Below are 19,816 nucleotides of genomic sequence, written 5' to 3' on the forward strand. Positions count from 1 at the left end.
ATACTTAATCATTATATTGCATTGAAAAAGTAACTCCTTTTAACAAAGGAAAGATATTTCAAACATACCAAATTTGATAAAATATTTTATAAAGTCAACCAATTAGTACCTACTAAAATAAAATAAAATAAAAATATCATGTTTAGGTGTTGATTACAACAGCTACTTTAGCTTGGGGTGTCAATTTTCCTGCTCACTTGGTTGTAATAAAAGGAACAGAATATTATGATGGTAAACAACACCGTTATGTAGACATGCCTATTACAGATGTACTTCAAATGATAGGACGTGCAGGCAGACCCCAATTTGATACTGCAGGAGTGGCAGTGGTTCTAGTACATGACTTAAAAAAAAATTTTTATAAGAGATTTCTACATCAACCATTCCCAGTAGAATCAAGTTTACTAGCTGTTTTACCAGATCATATAAATGCTGAAATTGTGGCTGGTACAATTAAAAACAAACAAGAATTATTAGATTATTTAACCTGGACGTATTTTTTTAGAAGATTAATGAAAAATCCTAGATATTATGATCTAAATGCTTTAGAACCTAATACAATTAATCAGTACTTATCTTCTTTAGTGGACAGTACATTAAAAGTGTTGATAAATTCACATTGTGTGAAATTTGACCAGGTACATAGAATAGAATTAAAATTTTATTTCTAATTTGTTATACAAAGGATAATTTACAATATTTTTATTACTTCTAGGAAGAACAAATTTTATATCCACAATCAATGGGTAAAATAGCATCATTTTATTATTTATCACATCATACTATGTTAATGTTTGAGGAATCGTTACAAGAATTTCTAACATTAGAACAATGTTTACGTATTTTATGTAATTCTTATGAATATAATGAATTACCAGTAAGACATGACGAAGAATTATTAAATGAGTAAGTATCATCTTTACCAATAAACAAAAAAAAGTATTTCGAAAATTTTATTTTGTTCTAATATGTTTAATGTGTAAACAGGGAATTAAGCAAAATGTGTCGTTACCAAGTAGATAATTACTCATATGGTTCTCCACATACAAAAGCATTTTTATTACTTCAAGCACATTTTTCAAGACTTCCTTTACCATGTGTAGATTATATTACTGATTTAAAGTCAGTACTTGATCAATCAATTAGGATTGTTCAAGTATGTATAGTTAAAAGAAAACTATTATATCACTTTACATGTATTATAATTAAAATACTCTTTAATTAATATATATTTACTTTTAGGCAATGATAGATACAGTTGCAGAACATGGATGGTTAGCAAGTGCACTTATGATAATGAATTTGCTTCAGATGCTTATTCAAGCTCGATGGATTGATGAATTTGCAATTACTACATTGCCACATGTAAATTCAGAACATATACAATTATTTTCGGCGTTGTCATCATGTCTTCCAAAATTGTGCTTTATTATGCGCAACAAATATAGTACACTTGTAGAGGTGCTTGGTAAAGACTTTCAAGAAGAGCAAATATTTCAAGTAAGTAAATATATTAAACTTTTAACTTATAATATTGAAGGTAGATATATAAAATAAGAAATTATTAATTATCAATAATTTTAATTCTAGATACATCAAGTAATGAAAGAGATGCCAATGCTTCATGTCGAGTTAAGTATAGAAATGCACGATGAAGAACAGAGAAACCAGATGTTTATATCGCTAAAGACTGACAATTCTGATCATATAAATATTTGCAAGGATCAAGATTATATACTAAATATTACAATGAGAAGAAAAAATAAGTCTAATAAGTTGAAAGCACACTGCCCTTTGTTCCAAAAAGGAAAGGATGAAGGTTGGTTTCTGGTTTTAGGTAATACTTCTAACCTAGAATTATTAGCTCTAAAACGAGCATCTGGAATAAATGAACAACGCAAATATTATCAATTACAATTCACAGCACCATCAAATCTAGGTAATTTTATTTTTGTACATATTTATAATTTTTTATATAATATTTTATTACATATAATAATAACTTCCATTTTCCTTTTTTTCAACTAAAAATCTGATTTTTTTTTCAAGGACAAACAACTCTAGTGTTTTATTTGATATCCGATTGTTACATAGGACTGGATCAAGAATACAATATAAAACTAAATATAATATCTTAAAATATAAATTTTATTCCACTTAGTAAATATGTTAATTTTTTTTGAGGTAAATGTAAACAAATTGTTTTGTTAAAACTTATTGTTATGTTATTAATATTTATAAAATTATTTTAATAGCTGTAAGTACTGCAATGAAATATATATTTAAATTATAAATCTTTTCGAAATTTAATTTTTTTAAAAGGGTACATATAAATTTATATATATATATTTTTTATTTATTACACGACTATGAAACATATATATGGATTGTTTTATGTTTTTCATACAAATGCATATCTTATCAATTTAGTGTACAAAGATAAAAAAAGTAACATTCGAAGGACCAGTTTTATAATTTCACATATTATGGATCAATGAATTTAGTTTTAAATTCACTTTTAAAAGTAAAAAATAACAAAAGAAAATCATCCAATATTTCATGAATTATAAATCATACGTATAGTTTAATATGAAAATGTTTTCTTCTAACATTAGTATTTTATCAAAAGTAAAAGAATATCAATAATGGTATAATATATTGTGTAAACATTTTTCCACACTGATCCTCCTTTACATTTATATTATGATATTGTAACAATACAGTATTTGTTTGTAATTTCTTATGCTAACGAGGAATAACAAGATAGTAGGGTAGGAAGGATATGAGATCATTTCATTGCTTTGTTTTAAAGAGAACGTGATTAAGTTGTACACTATTTACCTGTCATATTTCACTTGATATTGATCAGTGCAGACTGTTCATTCTAATGACCTAGAAGAGGTACATTTTAATTCTAAAGTATTAGCATTATGCTTGTGTAAATCCCTGAGACAAATAATGCAATTTGTGACAAAGTATTTTCTATTCATTGATTTTATTAACATTTATTGTCTTAGTAATCAGAAATAAACGTCAAATGTTATTAAATTAAACTTAAAATAAAATTTTTAAATAAATAATAATTTTATATTAATAATATATGTTTTCAATTGACAACTAACAAAGTCAAATTTATCCATTGTAATAAACATTTTTCTATATTTAAAATATAATTCATAAATATTTTAATGCTTTAACATTTAATAGACAAAATATAATTATTTCGTTTTCGATATTTTTTTAGGTTACTTCTCTAAAACTTTAAATTAATAACATCAATCCAATATATTTTGTTATCTTATACAATTTTTAAAGATATAATAAAATCGACCAGATAAATTAATAGTTGAATATCTTCCTTTTTCTCTCTTTAGATTGAGTCTTTCCCTGTTCCATCAATAGATTGAACTTTCTGCATTTTTAGTGTATATGAAATGCACTTTATATATTATTATTTCTGTAATTGTAGTACTAATCAAAGCAAAGAAATACTTAAGCTCCTTCCATAATAGAAATTTGGAAGTACTGATTATTTCTTGTAAGTAATAAACCGAAATATTTTTAAAGCAAAAATTTGACGATAGTACATTTCTACTCATCACATTCATTGCAAATATTAATTCTTAATATTAATTCTTTCTCAAGCAATTGAGAAAATTTCACACGATATAGTAAATTGCAACTTGATTTTAAATGTCATTTTTCTCTTTAAATATAAAACAAATTTTTTAAAAATTATAATTAATGCATCTTTATGATTAATAGGTTATTACTGCCGTTTTTTTTTTTTAGTACTTTCTTTCTGCAAATCCTCTGAACAATAATAAAAGTGTATACTGTATCACTCAAGAACCAAGGAAGCACTGGCATAACTAACAGAACTATCATTCATATTATTGCACTGATTGCTTTGAGCATATTTAAGAAACTTCAAGTTCATTCTTTGGCCATTAGTATTCCCTTTTAAAGTGTGAATTGCCTGTTAAAATATTAATTATAATTTCAAAAATTGTATCTCATTTCATAAAGAATATTATTGTTACAATTTAATATAACTATATAAAATTTATTAGAGAAATCATTAATTCCAAATATTGAAGACTTATATGTATGTATAGTAGACTAAAAAATACATCAATATTTGACATTTTTTTAATGAAAGTAAAAATATACTTAGAATTTAAATAAATAAAAGCTATTACCTGTAAAAGAACACTAATAGGATGTCGGCCACATATTGTATTACCATATTTTTTAAGATAATCGGTAAACATTGTGGGATTTAATGTTTCTATAATGTCCATACCCTGTGAATTGTTATATAATACATAATAATATAAACAACTTTGAACATTCGAGTTTATAAGCAAGTATTTAAACATTTATTTAAATATATGAAATATTTGGAAATAAACAATGACATTATGCTTAGATTTTACATACCATTTTATCAAGATTTTGAATAGATCTATAAATGGGGCCACAGGATCTATCGTAATAGGTATAACGAAAACGCTGTCCCCAATGACAGAAATCCGAAGATATAACAAGTAATGTTTGTGGATCAGCCATATATGGTGCTAATAATCTTCCATAGAGTGCTTCTTTTTCTGGACTTAATGAACCCACTAGTATAGGAATTATTGTGAAAGAATCTTTAAACCTATATTGATATAAAATTTGAAACAGAAATGTATAATAAATGAAAATATAATAGTAATTATATATATAATAAATATAATAATAAACATACCCTTCCATAACTTTTGCAATAAATGGCAATTGCATTTCAATGCTATGTTCTTCTTCATCTGTGTTTAAATCCATCCACTCAAAATGTCTAGTCTCTTCAAGTTCTCTGTACACTGTCATATGAACAGAAGCTTATATTTGAACTAGTCCTTGATGATAATTCATATTTGGAATGTAATTAATTTTAATTTTGAATATAGAAATAATTTTATTTAAATTTGAATATTTTATGTTATAAAATTTATACCTTGCTGATCAATATGTAGATCATACAATGGAGTTTGATAAATCGATGCAGAAGAAAGAGCACAGCCTGCTAATCTGACATGATGTGATGGACCAAGAATAAAAATCCTGCGCCTATGTAATAATATACTTATGTTAATATATGTTTAACCTCCTATTTCAAATAAAAATATAAAAAATAAATAATTTTATTTTTGTACATAAACATAAAATTCATGTCAAAAATCAAGGAAAATAATGAATCAACAATATATTTATATAATTATTAGGAAATTACATGTATGCTGTTGATTGTTTCAATTATTTAAAGTTACTATTTTTGATAATATATACAAGAAAGACAAAATTGAGAAAAAATATATTTTCATGCTAAGTAAATTTTATTTAAAAGAATTTGAGCTACTGACTAAGCTAAACAAGTATGAGATATAAATAAAGATTTAGAAGTACAATATTTTTAAATGTCAAACCAGAAACTTTTTATATCAAATTGTATTATACTTTATAAAACATATATTACGTCATCCATCTAAACATTTTGTTATAAAATACTAAAAAAGGAATTCTTTAAAGAACTTACACTACAACAGGACTAATCTGGCGGTATGCAAAACCAGCACATGCTCCACAATAGCTGTAACCTGCATGTCTGTGAAATTTTGTTCGTATTTCAATAAAGATTCCTTAATCTAATTGAAAATTATTCTAATGTACTATAATTACTGACGGGGCAATTATTGCCCTAGCAGGTCCATGTGATAAGTCTGCTGCACCCAACCAACCTTCTAATTGTTTATTTAAGTCCAATCCTGTACAAAATATTCAATATATATATATATATATATATACATTTCATAAAAGATACAGTATTAATTACTAAAATCTAAATTTAATCATAGGTTTCCAAAATTATCAATGACAGTTTCAGGATATATAACAATGTAATTCCACAATAAAAATTTTTGCAGAAAAAGATATATTATAAAGTACATTTAACATACCATAATAAACTGTTTATTAATTTATGCTTTCTCCTTTATATCTGTCGTATAATACAAATGAACATTTCTTTTTTCATTTTTACGTATAAATTTATCCTATGTATATAGTAATATGAACATATACTTTGTTTAAAAGTGGACTACAATGTAAAAAAACGACATTTTTATAACCATGATTTATCGAAATATTACTTTACAAAATACCTACAATGTAATAGACTTAGTAAAATTATAACAATTATTATTAATAATCTTTACACGATTAAATATCAATTTAAATATTAGCACATCATTGTATTAAAAAATATCGAATATTAGATGCATAGACTTGTGGCTATTTGTCAACTTACTTGCCACAGAATATACAATGATGAATGTACACAAATGCAAAGAAAATATAAGAAATAATTCTCATAGAATTATAGGCAATTATTATTAAAACTAAACAAATGAAAAATATAATTTAAATATTGCTTACCAGAACCTGCGTACCAACTACCAGCATGAGTTGCTCTTCTAATTAATGCCATTTTTCACTTTATTACGCTAATTTTTATTTCCTCTATTCACTTTTTATAATAAATATCGTTCCACCGTATTTATATTTTTATAAATGATTTGTTTAGTGCACCGATGATTAATCCTACTTATATATAAAATGTTTATAAAACTAATCACAAAACTTAACTTTTACTTTGCCATGAACCATACGCTTTTAATAACGTTGTATAGTACATTGACACAAACTAAAAGAACATTTTTTAAATGTAATAAAACAAGAAATAGATATTTTAAAACCTACATACTAATCTCTTACAAATCTTAAAGAAAGATTTTTTTGTATTTCCTTTGCAATTAAACTAAATAACCAAAGTTTTTATATGTCAGAAGTTTAAAATACAAAATTTCACTGAGATACAGTAATTTCAGTGATAAATCAGAAATACCTTTTATTGTGGAAAAAAGATGATTGGTATGAAAGCATTTCAATTATTTTGAAATAAATAAAAGAGTATACAAGTGTAATTATATCTTCTCCATATATTAACTGAAACAAAAATATATAGAAAGTAAAACATAAATAATTAAAAAGAGAAGATAATGTGTGTATATACATATTAATATTTTCAATACATATATATATGTATCAGTAAAAAAGAAGTAAACAAACTTTTATATATAATTTTAATCTAAAACATGGTTTTTTATCTTTTTTGAAAATATATATCTGCAACTACACAGATGCAATTTTATTACTTTTAATTAATTAAAATGTAATAATTCATTGAAAAAGGTATATTTTCTACGATTATTTTCTGATAATAAATATTACTATTGTTTATCTTTATTTTATTTCAAGTAGGATAAAATATTGTATATTATGCATAGCATGTTTCTTATATTTTGATAATTTTACATTTCATATTTATTTAATTGTAATCTGATAAATAATAATCTCTATAATTTTTTGGAACGAATTGAATGTCTTGAAATCTGAGATTTTTCATTTTAATTGTTATATATATTTCACTAGAATTAATACTTTTCACAGAAAAATGTTTCGAATATAGAAAGAAATAATTATAATGTTACTTCAACGTATTTATTAGCCGATAAATTCGAATTCAGTTCTATTATATGCAAGATAGAAATTATATCCAAAGTATAATATTCTAGAGACCATGATAAATATTTCTGTAATCATATTCAAGATTAAAGTTTGTCTTTTTATTAAATTGTATTACACAATACCGATCATATTTTAATAACACAATTAATATTTTTAGCAAATGTCTGAATTACATTTAATCTATAGTCCTGATGGTAATCATTTTGGTATCTAATTTGAACATCATCGTAGAAATGGTTATAATGGCAGAAATTCATGTCTCTAGTGTTGTTTAAGTTTGTGAAACTGAGTGACAAAACAGATATCTATTTTGTTAAGAATATCGTAACGTGTATAAAAGTTTGATCTTTTGGGACTCTTCATGCAGAAATCTTTCTTCTAGTGGAAATACTAAATAACGAAACAACGTTCTCTGTATCATATACATTCGAAGTCAACATCGACGTTTTTGTGTTTTTTTTTATGCTCATTTACTTTGTTTATTATGAATTTGATGGATTTTTTCGTGCTATAACTTAACGACGGATTCAATAATATAGGTAATTAAATTTTATCTATTTTTTCATCAATATTTTGATTATATAGATCTTATAACCTTTTGCTTTCATTTGGTCGTTCTGATTTCTATTTTTTACAATATCAAGATCACCGATCGTTCGTTCAATGTTTTTTCCAAAATTCGTCAATTTTCTGTGTAGTGTAATATTAAGGTGCGATTGTAATATTAAGGTACTAACAAAATATTCAAGAGAGAAATTACTTAACTATTTTCGTTTTGTTATGTTATTATATTGTCACTTTTTGTAGCGACTAAAATAACAAGTTATTGCCATTAATAGTATTCTAATATTGTATTAGTTTTTCATCGTTATAGACGTGAAGATATGAAACATAGTTTAAAATAGTAATATTCAAATTAATTTGTAAGTATTTATAAAAATATGTACCTATATCTTAACAATTATAAGTTCTAGAATATCATACATTATATGGTATAAAAATCGTATTATTTATAACAAATTTTATAGAATATAAAAATCATATCATTTAAAATCATTATATTTTAGTTTTTAACATATAAATAAATGCTTATGAGAATTAATCTTTATAACAGTATTTTTTATAAAGGGAAGGTGACTTGTTTACAAAATGTAAAAATTTTTTTTAATGTTTAAATAAAACATAAAAGTAATATAATTTTCTTTAATAATATAATGTAATTTAATGTACGATTAGATATTTATATTAGTAAATTAAGAAGTTTGAACAAATATTTTATGTATAAGAATATGGATTATATGCATAATGTAAATTTTTTGAAGTAATGCTTAGATAGCATCTTCATGAAAATTAAATTCTTCACTTGCCAATAGGTTCATTCTCATTTTCCGTCTTCGATTTTGATATGACCATTGCCATGGTGCTGTGATAAACAGGTAAAAATTAAATAAGTACAATTGAAATTAAAAATTAAAACAAAGTGTTTGATATTAATTAATAACCTGTTACTTCTATGTCACAAATTTTTTGTCTTTACCTGGTCATTACAGGTTACTACTAGGAGTTATTGTCATGGACTATCTTCGATTCTATGAAATTAAACAAGTTACAAGTGATGCAATAGAAAACAAGTGATTGTGGTAATTGACATAAAAGAGTATTGGTGTGCCCTAGCAGGTATTTTGTAGTGGAGTCACCAGGCTATGGCTAACCTGAACTTTGAGCAACCACCACGCAGTATTGCGAACGCAAGCCTTATATCGCGCACAGGTGGTGGGGGGGGCTTAAATTCATCGACCCTTACGGGTCATGTCACACCTACCTCGAGCATGTTCTCAGGCTCATCTGCAAGCACTTCCAGTTCGGTTAACTCTGCGGTAGTAGTTACTAACGTTTATCCTGGAGCATCAGGAGCAGGCGGTGGACAAAGTAGTCATCAGTCTCAACAGCAACAGCTCTCTCCTATGGGCACCAGAGGACTGTTTGGACAGAGAGCTTTTACAGATAGACGTACAATGCCTGCTCTTGGGTTAGTTTCCCCATTCCATGTGTAGAACATAGGAATGTTGTCTGAATTTGTTATGGTTTTAATGTTAAAGTATTATCCATTATGATATTATATATTTTGTTGTATATCTATTATATGGTAATTCTATTTATAAAACAAATGAAAATATTAATATAAATTTATAGAACATCAAATCCAATGGCTAGCATGGGCACATTTGGAATACCTCAAAGTCGAAATTACGGATCTCAAATCAATAATTTTCACTCTGTTTTTGGCAGTGGAGGAGGTGGAGATACAAGTACTCCTCCATTGTTGGATCTATCTGAGTTTCCTTCATTAACAAACAGAGGACAGGGCGATTCTATGCCGCAACCTAGTCCTATGCCAGGCAAACAACCTTATGGTTTGAACACATAATAATTTAAATTTTAATATGTAAGTAAATATAATTTTTATATAAATATTTATAACAATTGTAGTTGGGATGGTAAAACAACCAACATCTGAATCAAGTGAGTTTACAATGAGTTCTGAGGATTTTCCAGCATTGCCTGGAACACAAAATAGAGAAGGGCCATCGCCAGGTGGAGGTGTTTCTGGAGATAAAAACATACCTGTTGGACTTGGTCCTGAAATTGGACAAGATATATTGCAGGCAAATAGAGCACCAGGGTCTGAGAAGTCCCAATTAACTAAAAGAGGTGTACAAATATTTCCTGACGGTATAATAGTTATCATTACAACTTATGTTTTTTTTTAATCATGCAATTACATATATATCTTTTTTTCAGGCAAGGTGCTTAATTTACCAACTAGTATGATACAGGACCAGTTTGGAGTAGTTGGTTTATTGACATTTATTAAGGCAGCTGATACAGATCAGAAGTTAGTATCTTTGGCATTAGGCTACGATTTAACTTCATTAGGATTAGATCTTGCTTCAGGAGATAGTATTCATCAAAATTTTGCCGGACCTTGGACAGAAAGAGCATGTCGACCTCAGGATATCGATTTTCACGTACCGCCAGAATACCTTATTAATGCAACCATCAGGTATTTTATTTTATTAATGTCGATTTTTATAAGTACGAATCATTATAGTAATTAAACTTGTACACTTTATTTTAGGGATAAGCTAGCACCAATTAAGCTAAATCGATACAAAGATGATCTACTATTTTATATGTTTTATACAAATATGGGGGATATGATGCAAATAGCAGCAGCAGCGGAGTTGTAAATACGTTTTTATATTAAAATTTTCGAATATTTTTTCTACTAGACTTTTAATAATATGTATGACTTTATTTGGAACATGAAGGTACACTAGAGAGTGGCGATATCATATGGAAGAAAAGGTTTGGATAACGCAAGCACCAGGATTGGGACTGGTAGAAAAAACATCAACATATGAACGCGGTACTTATTATTATTTTGATGCGCAAAGTTGGAGAAAAGTAGCAAAAGAATTTCATTTGGAATATACAAAACTAGAAAGTAGACCTATTCTTCCTGCGAACTTTCACCTATACCTGCCTTGACTACAGGTATCTACAAAGATACAATTCGTTTTCTTTTTTCAAATTACTTTCTAATTTGAATTTAGAAAAGATTGTAAGTATTTTTATTGAGAATTTGTATTTATTGCAGATCTGCTTGCAGACCATTGTACTGTCTTTAAGCTGGACAGGAAACAGCTATTGTATAAATGAACAAATTTAATAATCTTTAATAAAAACATAAAATTTGAAGAGTACAGAAATGAAGTTCTTTAATTACTGACTCAGTTAGAAATGGAAGTGAGTCTAATCTATTTGATATTGACATGATATTAATGATTTTGATACGTAAACCTATATGTTTTAAATGTTTAGGTGCTTATGTATAGAATGATATACTTTTTGATGATATTATAGTAATGATTAGGATTTTGGCAATGTATATAATAAAAGTAACAAACAGTTGTATTATTCAACAAAATTTTGACACTTAGGCAGCTCAAAATGTCCACAAATTCTGTACCCTATGTGATCATTTATTTTGTACCAATGTAATTGTTTAGAAATGTAAATGAAATGTTTTTTAAAAAGCGAATTTAGATTTTATAAAATGTCAGCAAATTAATATACTTTATTATTTATCAAAATTCATGAAATATATTACTATATAATGTAAATTTTTTAATGTAAAAAATGCCTTTGGACATAAAATATTTAATTAAAAATAGTAAGTAGTATGATATAAAAATGCCGTTGTTTAAAATTACAATTTATAAAATTTTTGGATCACTTAAATTGCTTTTAACAGAGTTTAGTTTTAATAAACTATAAATTATATAATACACTTAATCTTGTTGTATATATGAGTCAAAGATTTGAAAATGTAAAATAAAATTTATATTTAAAAAATACAAAACATAAACGTAAATATTAATAATATTAATTTTAATTTAATAATTTTTAAGTTAAATGTATTTCATTTCTAAATTTTCTGGTAATAGTGTGTGATTTAAAACGTGGTTAAGTTGGATAACAAATTAAGTACTTTTAAAAGAAGTTTTCATGCTATTTGATTAATTATTTCTATCCTTTTAAGTTCTTCCGGTTTTAATATTTCAATAATGTTCTTTGTCAAATCTTAGCTTTAATAAATAAATAACACTTGTTATCATAAATCTATAAAAATTTATTATGTACGACTCAATTCCATTTCTAGCTTATAATTGTACCATTATTTAAAATATATTTTCCTTTTATTCCGTTATTTATTACATAGACTTCTATTTATATATTTTTCACATTAAAAATATTCTTAGAAAAAGATTGAATAACTTCCTGTTTATAATCGTAAAATTTGTTTTATAATTTTTCGAACTGGTTAGCAAGATTAATTACATCTTCAGATGTGTTTATAAAATAATTTTCAATGTAATTTTGGCTGTTTTTTTCACATTCATCTAGGTAATATCTGTTGAAATGAATACTTAATTAAATATACAATACAGTAAATATATTAAATTAAATAAAGATATGGATTAAATTACCTATAGTTTACCATAATTCCACAGCTATTTTCAACACCACGTGGTGAAGGGTCAGCCAGCCAATTTATTCTCCACATAACAGCTCCATTACGAAGATGAAAGTTTGCTGTAATATAAAAAATGTTAGCTGTTTAGATTAATTTTTCCATGATATGTATAAAATTCGATTTATAACAATCAACCCACCAACATTATTTAAAGCATAATTTCGTCTCTTTTCCTTATATAAATACCATGCACATGCCCTAAGTAATGGCTTCTGCAAAATTTCGCATATTGCAATATCACGAGTCCATAATGAATTATTAAAAATTTTTTTTAAACCCAAAACAATATTTTCATTGTTTAAAACCTTTTGTATAGATTCATATTCTTCATTTGTAAACACATTATGTATATCTAAAAAGTATTTTATACCAAAGTATAATATTCTGGTGCTCAATCTTATATGGTTATATTAACATTAATAAATTTTATGACCATTTGAAATAAATTGCAATTACCTTGTTTTGTTTTTTCTAAAAACCAAGTTCTAAAATTAGGTATTGGTGATAAAGTAGATAATTCGGTTATCATAGGAAATTCTGATAACACTTGTTTTGCTACTTCTTTTATCAAATAATTACCAAGTTCAATACCCTAAAAAGAATTGCCTTTTGATTTGTATGTTATATAAATTTGCATTTTTAGATATTTATATACGTACTTGTAATCCTTTCTGTGTAGAAGTTATTGAATAAAATATTGCAGTCTTTATTTTGCATTTATCTTCTTCTAAAAATGTTACTTCTGTTTTTGGATTATCAAGAATTCTGACCTTCGCTTCTTCAATACCTCTTAAACTATCTATATGTTAATAACGTATTTTACTTTGTGTGTTTTTACTTAATGTATATTATTCATTATATTGTATTTAATTTTATGTGTAAAAGATATTTATTAAGATATACCTGGTATAATATCACATAATGCTGTATGCAATACAACAAGAGGTTCTCGTGGCATTGAAGGATGAGTAAAAATATAACATCTTCTATATGGTCCAACTCTTTGTTTCAAATCTAGCCAATTTCTTATGGGATGTATTGCTTCATAATCTGAAATCTTACGATTTTCAAATAATAAAGAATATAAAATATGTTATACTGTTTACTTGCCATTTGTATACCTTTTGTAGAATATCACATGAAGTTTGCCATGTTACTCTTTCTAAGTGTAGAAATCCTACTGAAAACCAGAGTAGTAATAAATCACGTAAGGTAATATTCAATTGCTGGATTGCAATACTTTCCTCTGTGTCTTTAGCTTTTAATATTAATTCCTAACAAATATATTTGTATAAAAATAAGTGATGTACCCTACTTATAATTTTGTATGTAAGATATTTTATTATATTTTTAGTGTAAAATTTATTGACTGCAGATTGTAAATCAATAATTAAATTTTAAGAAAATAACTATTTTTTGAAATATTTAGAACATTAAATATGAATTTTATATAGCATGAAGTAATTTTATCATTAAAATTGAAGTTATGTTATTTATATCATTTTAAATTGCTTACTAATATATCTGTCCTTAAATCAACAAGAAATTTTACACCATTTTGAAGTCTTCCAATTGTAATAAACAACCATTGGTAATCTGGTGTTAAAGCATTTTTTAAATTTCGTTCATAAGAAACTATACGTCTCTCATTGTTTGGCTGAAATAAAAGAAAAACAGAACAAAATAATTGCAAGTATTTTTTACTTATATTAATGCGATTTAAAAGTTTTTTTGGATTTTTAAGCTTTAATATCACAAAATTAAATATTTTATTTAACAAAAAATTAATAATATACAAACCTCTGTAGACACAAATTTTTCTGCTATATTGAATATAACAGGATGTTGAACAGCATATTTAAATGCTAAGATGCGCAAAATTTGTTCCTTGTCATTTTTGCTACTTTCTTGGTATGTACTACATAAAATACGAGCTTTGTTCTAAAATAAAATGTTAATTCTATTATATTATGCAATGATTTTATGTATGTTGCATAGAAATATTGTTAATTGAAACTTATAAATTAATATTTTTATTATTTGCAATTTATGTTAAATATTATATAAGTAACGATTTTGAGATAACGATTTTGGTTATGTAACTCAAAATAGATTATTTATTATAAATAATTTAACGAAAAGGTCAGATAATATATTATATTGGAAAATGTAATTTCAAAGATAAAATTACTTTTATTATTGTATTTATATTGTAAAACTTTAAAATAATACGACAATATAAGGTTATGTTATAACCTTACTCTATATATGATAGTACTATAAAATAAACGTAAGATAACATAATTTTTATTTATTTTAATTCGATATATATCATTGTTTTAAAAGATAATATGTGTGATATGCAAAAAAATACAAAATGTCATAAAATTTGAAGAATAAAATTTATATGTTTAACTTATTGGTTTATGTTAAATATGTTTGATGTTCATTTGTCAATTATTGTTAACCATTAAAGATCAAGTAACATTTACGAAATATTAAATAATAATTTATGTTACTAACCTCAACAATCCAATTACAAATATTGCTATTTTTAAATTTGAATACTCCTTTTAATTGATTTTCAAAAGAAATAGTTTCACTGGACGTAGAAGTATCATATAGATTCCGTATAAGAAAAGATCTGAAACTCTTTTGTGTTGTATTACCTTTTAAAATACATTTATTACTACAAATATCAACTAATGCTTTCACATGTGTACTTTTGAACATCATGTTTACTATTGACAAATATCATAAATCATGTAAAAAATACTTCAGTTACTTGAAATTACAAAACTAAACTTAGTTGAGTTTTTTTATAATAGAGATATTTTTATCTGATATGACATCCACACTTTGATATTAACATTCAGCTTAAAGGATAACAGTTAGATAGCATTAAAATATTGAGTACTTTTTATACGTAACATACATTAAGTAAAAAATTTAGCCTATCAGAAAGCTAAATGGTAATTTTTATTAATATGCAATAAACTAAGAAAGGATTTAAATAAATTTTTGCGATATATGAATAAAATCCTCGATCTGTTTGTCACTTTTATATTGATAAAGATGCACTCTTTTAATAACATTGATTATTTAATATATTGGAAAATTTAAATACAAGTTGTATAAAAAGAATGTCAGACAGTGTAACAAACAGAGCAAAATATGAAAGTTCTTTTGATAATAGTTTTTAATCTTTTCTCTATTGCTACTTTTCGTGATAGATACAACCGAAGGAAGGATTTCCTCTCTAACGTAACGTATTGTCAAAAAAGGTGTACAATGTGAAACAGTTGGCAATCATTAGTACTAAAATGGTGCTATAGTCGGAGACATTATGATACGTATTTAATTGCAGATCGATCAAAAACAAATTTTACTAAGCGTACATACTTTCAAAAATAAATGTGACCCTTTATCAACGTACAGAATGCAGATAGTGCATTTTTCTTGGGGTCTCATTTGGTATATTTTATCTACTTCTCAAGGTAATTTGACTATCTGTATTCTGTTTCATGTGACAGTTATTCAGTTTTGTAATTACACCTATTGTTATTATAATTTATGATAAGATTCAAACATTTTATTAGCTTTCTTTTGTGTTACAGTTAATGCTGATTATAACATTACATTAACACATGATGGCCCTGTAGTATTAGGTGGAACTATTACATTTAAAGCTGATATCTTTTATAATGGTATAAGACCATCAGAAACATTTAAATATAAATGGAGTGACAATGCATTAACTCCTCATATATATGAGGTTAGTTTCTTTTTATCCTATAATTTATTCAAAATAGTTTATCAATACATTTCAAAATTAGATTATCAATTGAATTGTAAACTTTGCCCTGAAAAGAGAAGTTTTATAAAAGTATAATTCCTTATGACGCGATATTAAATAAATTTAATTGCTCAAAAACCTTTTGTTACAGTTTTAATAAAAGAAAATCAGATTATTATATTATAATATGTTTCTTACATTTCAGTATTGTCATTTATAAAACCTTAATGTATAAAACCTTAAATACTAATTTTGAATACATATATAACTTTGACTTTTCATAGACAGGGGCTATATCAAATACAACAACATATTGGAATTTAAATATTGCCCATGAAAATTATACAATTGGAAAATATGAAGTTGAAGTAGTGGTTTATAAATATGTCGTGTTTTGGTGGCAGGATGTTACCAGTACCCGTACCGAGTTTTATGTGACTGGTAAGTTAAGAATTGTTAAAAATCATTTTATAATATATTAACTTTTTGTCTATTATGTATATCATCAAATTAATGTTTTAATAGAATCTTTCAATGGAGACATCAAAGTTATACAGCCCAACAAAACATCAATGGATACATATGTCTCTTCAGCATCTGAAGCAAACATGACAATAAATATAAGAAAAGGAGATATGGATTATTTGATGAAAGCCACATCAGTATCAATTTATTGGTTTATAGATTGCAGATATTTTGGTCAAACGAATGACTTAAATTTCCTCTATAATTTTACAACTCCCGATACATCACATGTGTTAGAAGCTTTGGTCGTTGCATCATACAATTCACCAACAACAACTGTTCCACCTACTACAACGGTTCTACCAGTAACAACAACAATTATTCCTTCTAGTATAACTGTGCCAAATGTTACAATATCAAATACTACAACAGAAGATGTGGTAACTACTACCATATCTAGTAAAAGCATAACTGCAAAACCAATATTAATATCTACAACAATACCTCTAAATAATTCAGAAAATGTCAGTATTTCCAATGTAAATATTTCTTTACCTTATATTTGTTCCAACTCTTCGATAATTCCACCAGATCCTAATAAAACATATGGGCACTTCACTAAAAAAATTGATGTTCGTGGTAAGTAATATATTGTATGAGATCATATAAAATAATGATTTATGTTCAGTATAAGTTATAATAATGTATATTTATGGAATTTCTAGCACCTATAATGAATATATCAGTAGAGGGTACAAATTGGATTCAACCATGGGATATGTTATCTCTTAATGTAACATGTAAAGGTTCAGGACCTTTTAATAAGTGCCTTTATTTTCATAGAGGGAAGTATAATGTTACGGGAAATGAAACATGCGATACAGAAGATAATCTTTATTCTTGTAATTTTTCCATCATACATTATTTCTTGGAACCCAGCATATATACAATATTAATTATATTAGATAATGATGTCAGTAAACAAATCTATCCCTTGACAATAAATATTTATAAAGGTATATGTTATAAATATTGATATCAATAATAATAATAATAATGATACAAATTTTGTCTTTCTACAAATATTAATTGCTTTGATTACATTTTTAAATGTGTTTTCTAGTGACAACAAAGCCACAATTATCAGTGATTGTGGTACCTGTTTCTTGTTCTCTTGCTGCTGCAGTACTCATTATTTTTGGCATTGCATATTACATACAAAGTAAAGCAAGATTTACAGTGGAAGTTGCAGATTTTGACTTTGGTCAAAATAATCCAGAAATGGAGTATAAAACATTTACAGAACGTTTAAGAGATTCGATTAATAACGCTATAAGACCAGGAAGCAAACGGATAAGTGTATGCCAGCCCTATTATGGCAGCATGAATCGCTAACAAGTACAGATTGTACAGACTACATATTCTTTGACTGTCCATGACAGTCTTCACACATTGCAAAATAATGTTAATATATTAGCGTCTAACACATAGTAGCGCCTCGATAGAATGACGATCATTCGTCAATTCTTATTACAGAATGATCATCCGAGTAATTGATATACGAGAAATGAAATTGATATTATTTCTTGAATCTCGAATCTTGATATTATTTCATTAGAATGTTATTGTCAGTGTATGGATTACGTTATTGTATCGATTATCATTCTATACTTTTATTATCTTCATTTTTAAGCACTAAACAATACGAGCTATTCTGCATTGCCATTATTGCTTTTGTATTGCCATTACTGCTTCTGCATTGCCATTACCGCTTCTAACATTTCTTTACTTTTCTTTCCTCCGTTTAAATACATGCTTTTATATGCACTTTATTATATTTATGAATTATTTATTGTTGTATTATATTGTTATATACAATGTGTCGAATTTCAATGGAAATAATTAAACATCACCTTTAATTTGCATTTCAATCAAACACGCTTTATGTTATTTTTGACATCATAAGGTAATGAATATTTTATAAATTTCAGGGTTACAAACCTCTTAGTAATTCTCAAACTATTCAGTGATGTTTAAAATGAAGAAAAAAGTATTGAAATTATCAAGTATTTGGATTAAAGACTATGGGAGATTGAACAAGTGAAGAAGATGCTAAACGAAATGAATTACAAGAAGAGTTTCAAAATTAATATATCTTACGACATTTTTAAGTATCAAATAATTTAATCAGGAAGTTATTAATATTATATCATTAATATTGCGAATTTATTCATTCCAAGGAATTTATAAACGAAATTAAAATTGTATATAGAATAAATAAATATTGTATATATAGGCTGTGTACATAGTATGCAATGAAATATTGCTTTTGATGTTTTGCGGAAATGAAGTTATAATATTAATTTATAATATTTTTTCTAGAATTTTAACATTGTGAAATTTCATGAAACACATTTTTTCTACTTTTAATGTGTTTAACTTCGGGTTACTGGATTCATGTACTACTTAACTCATTCATCACAAGAAAAATATTGGTAAGCACGTAATTATATAAGCATGTAGATTACATTACAAATTACAATTACAAAAGCGTGATAAACAAAAAGATATAATACTTATTTGAATGATACATCTTGTAATGCGAATTTTTCGTATATATATGTGCTTTTACACATATACATGCAATTTGCATATACGTATATAGTATTAAATTTAATTACCCAGATATATGAAAGTATTTCAGTAAGTTATTCAGCTAAAACTACTTATAAAAAAAATTGTTAATTTAGATTACGATTTCAATGATTCAGTTATAAAGTAACCTACTAAATAGTATTTAATAAATAAAAATGTTCTTGTAAAGA

The 19,816-nt window shown here is 25.7% G+C and overlaps 5 protein-coding genes across 18 annotated transcripts in view; 3 read left to right on the forward strand and 2 right to left on the reverse strand.

Moving 5' to 3' along the window:
- Window positions 1–2,294, forward strand: part of LOC100746133 (activating signal cointegrator 1 complex subunit 3) — a 19,355-nt gene extending 17,061 nt beyond the window's left edge. For all 8 annotated transcript variants that reach the window (XM_012382999.3, XM_003487900.4, XM_012382996.3 and 5 more), the window contains 6 exons: window positions 147–638; window positions 716–906; window positions 988–1,156; window positions 1,243–1,500; window positions 1,591–1,939; window positions 2,050–2,294. In XM_012382999.3, coding sequence (XP_012238422.1) covers window positions 147–638; window positions 716–906; window positions 988–1,156; window positions 1,243–1,500; window positions 1,591–1,939; window positions 2,050–2,138 — 1,548 coding nt within the window. In that variant the 3' untranslated portion in view covers window positions 2,139–2,294. The remainder of the gene's footprint in view (window positions 1–146; window positions 639–715; window positions 907–987; window positions 1,157–1,242; window positions 1,501–1,590; window positions 1,940–2,049) is intronic.
- A 1,484-nt stretch (window positions 2,295–3,778) lies between these two features.
- On the reverse strand, window positions 3,779–6,776 carry LOC100746533 (protein MEMO1). The gene is made up of 8 exons (XM_024366196.2): window positions 6,478–6,776; window positions 5,726–5,807; window positions 5,579–5,647; window positions 5,000–5,112; window positions 4,754–4,865; window positions 4,444–4,663; window positions 4,203–4,307; window positions 3,779–3,979 (listed from the first exon to the last, which is right to left on the reverse strand). Exons 1-8 carry the CDS (start codon window positions 6,527–6,529, stop codon window positions 3,842–3,844), a joined length of 891 nt encoding a protein of 296 aa, XP_024221964.1. The 5' UTR covers window positions 6,530–6,776; the 3' UTR covers window positions 3,779–3,841.
- A 1,062-nt stretch (window positions 6,777–7,838) lies between these two features.
- LOC100746925 (regulator of gene activity) lies at window positions 7,839–11,406 on the forward strand. 5 transcript variants are annotated; one of them, XM_012383008.2, is made up of 9 exons: window positions 7,839–8,168; window positions 9,003–9,065; window positions 9,180–9,658; window positions 9,823–10,043; window positions 10,120–10,362; window positions 10,432–10,693; window positions 10,769–10,876; window positions 10,962–11,187; window positions 11,291–11,406. In XM_012383008.2, the coding sequence occupies exons 3-8, from the start codon at window positions 9,333–9,335 to the stop codon at window positions 11,179–11,181; spliced, it is 1,380 nt and encodes a 459-aa protein (XP_012238431.1). In that variant the 5' UTR covers window positions 7,839–8,168; window positions 9,003–9,065; window positions 9,180–9,332; the 3' UTR covers window positions 11,182–11,187; window positions 11,291–11,406. The 5 variants fall into 5 exon arrangements, with proteins under 5 accessions (XP_012238431.1, XP_012238433.1, XP_024221962.1 ...); XM_024366193.2 differs by lacking the exon at window positions 11,291–11,406 and adding an exon at window positions 8,488–8,552 and having other exon boundaries at window positions 7,849–8,168; XM_012383009.3 differs by lacking the exon at window positions 11,291–11,406 and adding an exon at window positions 8,504–8,552 and having other exon boundaries at window positions 7,849–8,168.
- Window positions 11,407–12,304: 898 nt separating this feature from the next.
- Window positions 12,305–18,961, reverse strand: LOC105680488 (malonyl-CoA decarboxylase, mitochondrial). Of its 2 annotated transcripts, XM_033319665.1 has the most exons (12): window positions 15,963–16,087; window positions 15,686–15,693; window positions 15,254–15,533; window positions 14,531–14,671; window positions 14,247–14,387; window positions 13,852–14,004; window positions 13,634–13,787; window positions 13,390–13,529; window positions 13,187–13,322; window positions 12,870–13,082; window positions 12,684–12,789; window positions 12,305–12,607 (listed from the first exon to the last, which is right to left on the reverse strand). In XM_033319665.1, the coding sequence occupies exons 3-12, from the start codon at window positions 15,464–15,466 to the stop codon at window positions 12,499–12,501; spliced, it is 1,506 nt and encodes a 501-aa protein (XP_033175556.1). In that variant the 5' UTR covers window positions 15,467–15,533; window positions 15,686–15,693; window positions 15,963–16,087; the 3' UTR covers window positions 12,305–12,498. The 2 variants fall into 2 exon arrangements, with proteins under 2 accessions (XP_033175556.1, XP_012238584.1); XM_012383161.3 differs by lacking the exons at window positions 15,686–15,693; window positions 15,963–16,087 and adding an exon at window positions 18,950–18,961 and having other exon boundaries at window positions 15,254–15,534.
- On the forward strand, window positions 15,921–19,674 carry LOC105680218. 2 transcript variants are annotated; one of them, XM_012383160.3, is made up of 7 exons: window positions 15,921–16,227; window positions 16,348–16,505; window positions 16,811–16,967; window positions 17,052–17,630; window positions 17,717–18,007; window positions 18,115–18,389; window positions 18,983–19,674. In XM_012383160.3, exons 1-6 carry the CDS (start codon window positions 16,170–16,172, stop codon window positions 18,384–18,386), a joined length of 1,515 nt encoding a protein of 504 aa, XP_012238583.1. In that variant the 5' UTR covers window positions 15,921–16,169; the 3' UTR covers window positions 18,387–18,389; window positions 18,983–19,674. The 2 variants fall into 2 exon arrangements, with proteins under 2 accessions (XP_012238583.1, XP_012238582.1); XM_012383159.3 differs by having other exon boundaries at window positions 15,925–16,227; window positions 18,115–18,350.
- The last annotated feature ends 142 nt before the right edge of the window (window positions 19,675–19,816 follow it).

The sequence above is a fragment of the Bombus impatiens genome, unplaced genomic scaffold, assembly GCF_000188095.3.
Source record: "Bombus impatiens unplaced genomic scaffold, BIMP_2.2 scf_0203, whole genome shotgun sequence".
NCBI lineage: Eukaryota > Metazoa > Arthropoda > Insecta > Hymenoptera > Apidae > Bombus > Bombus impatiens.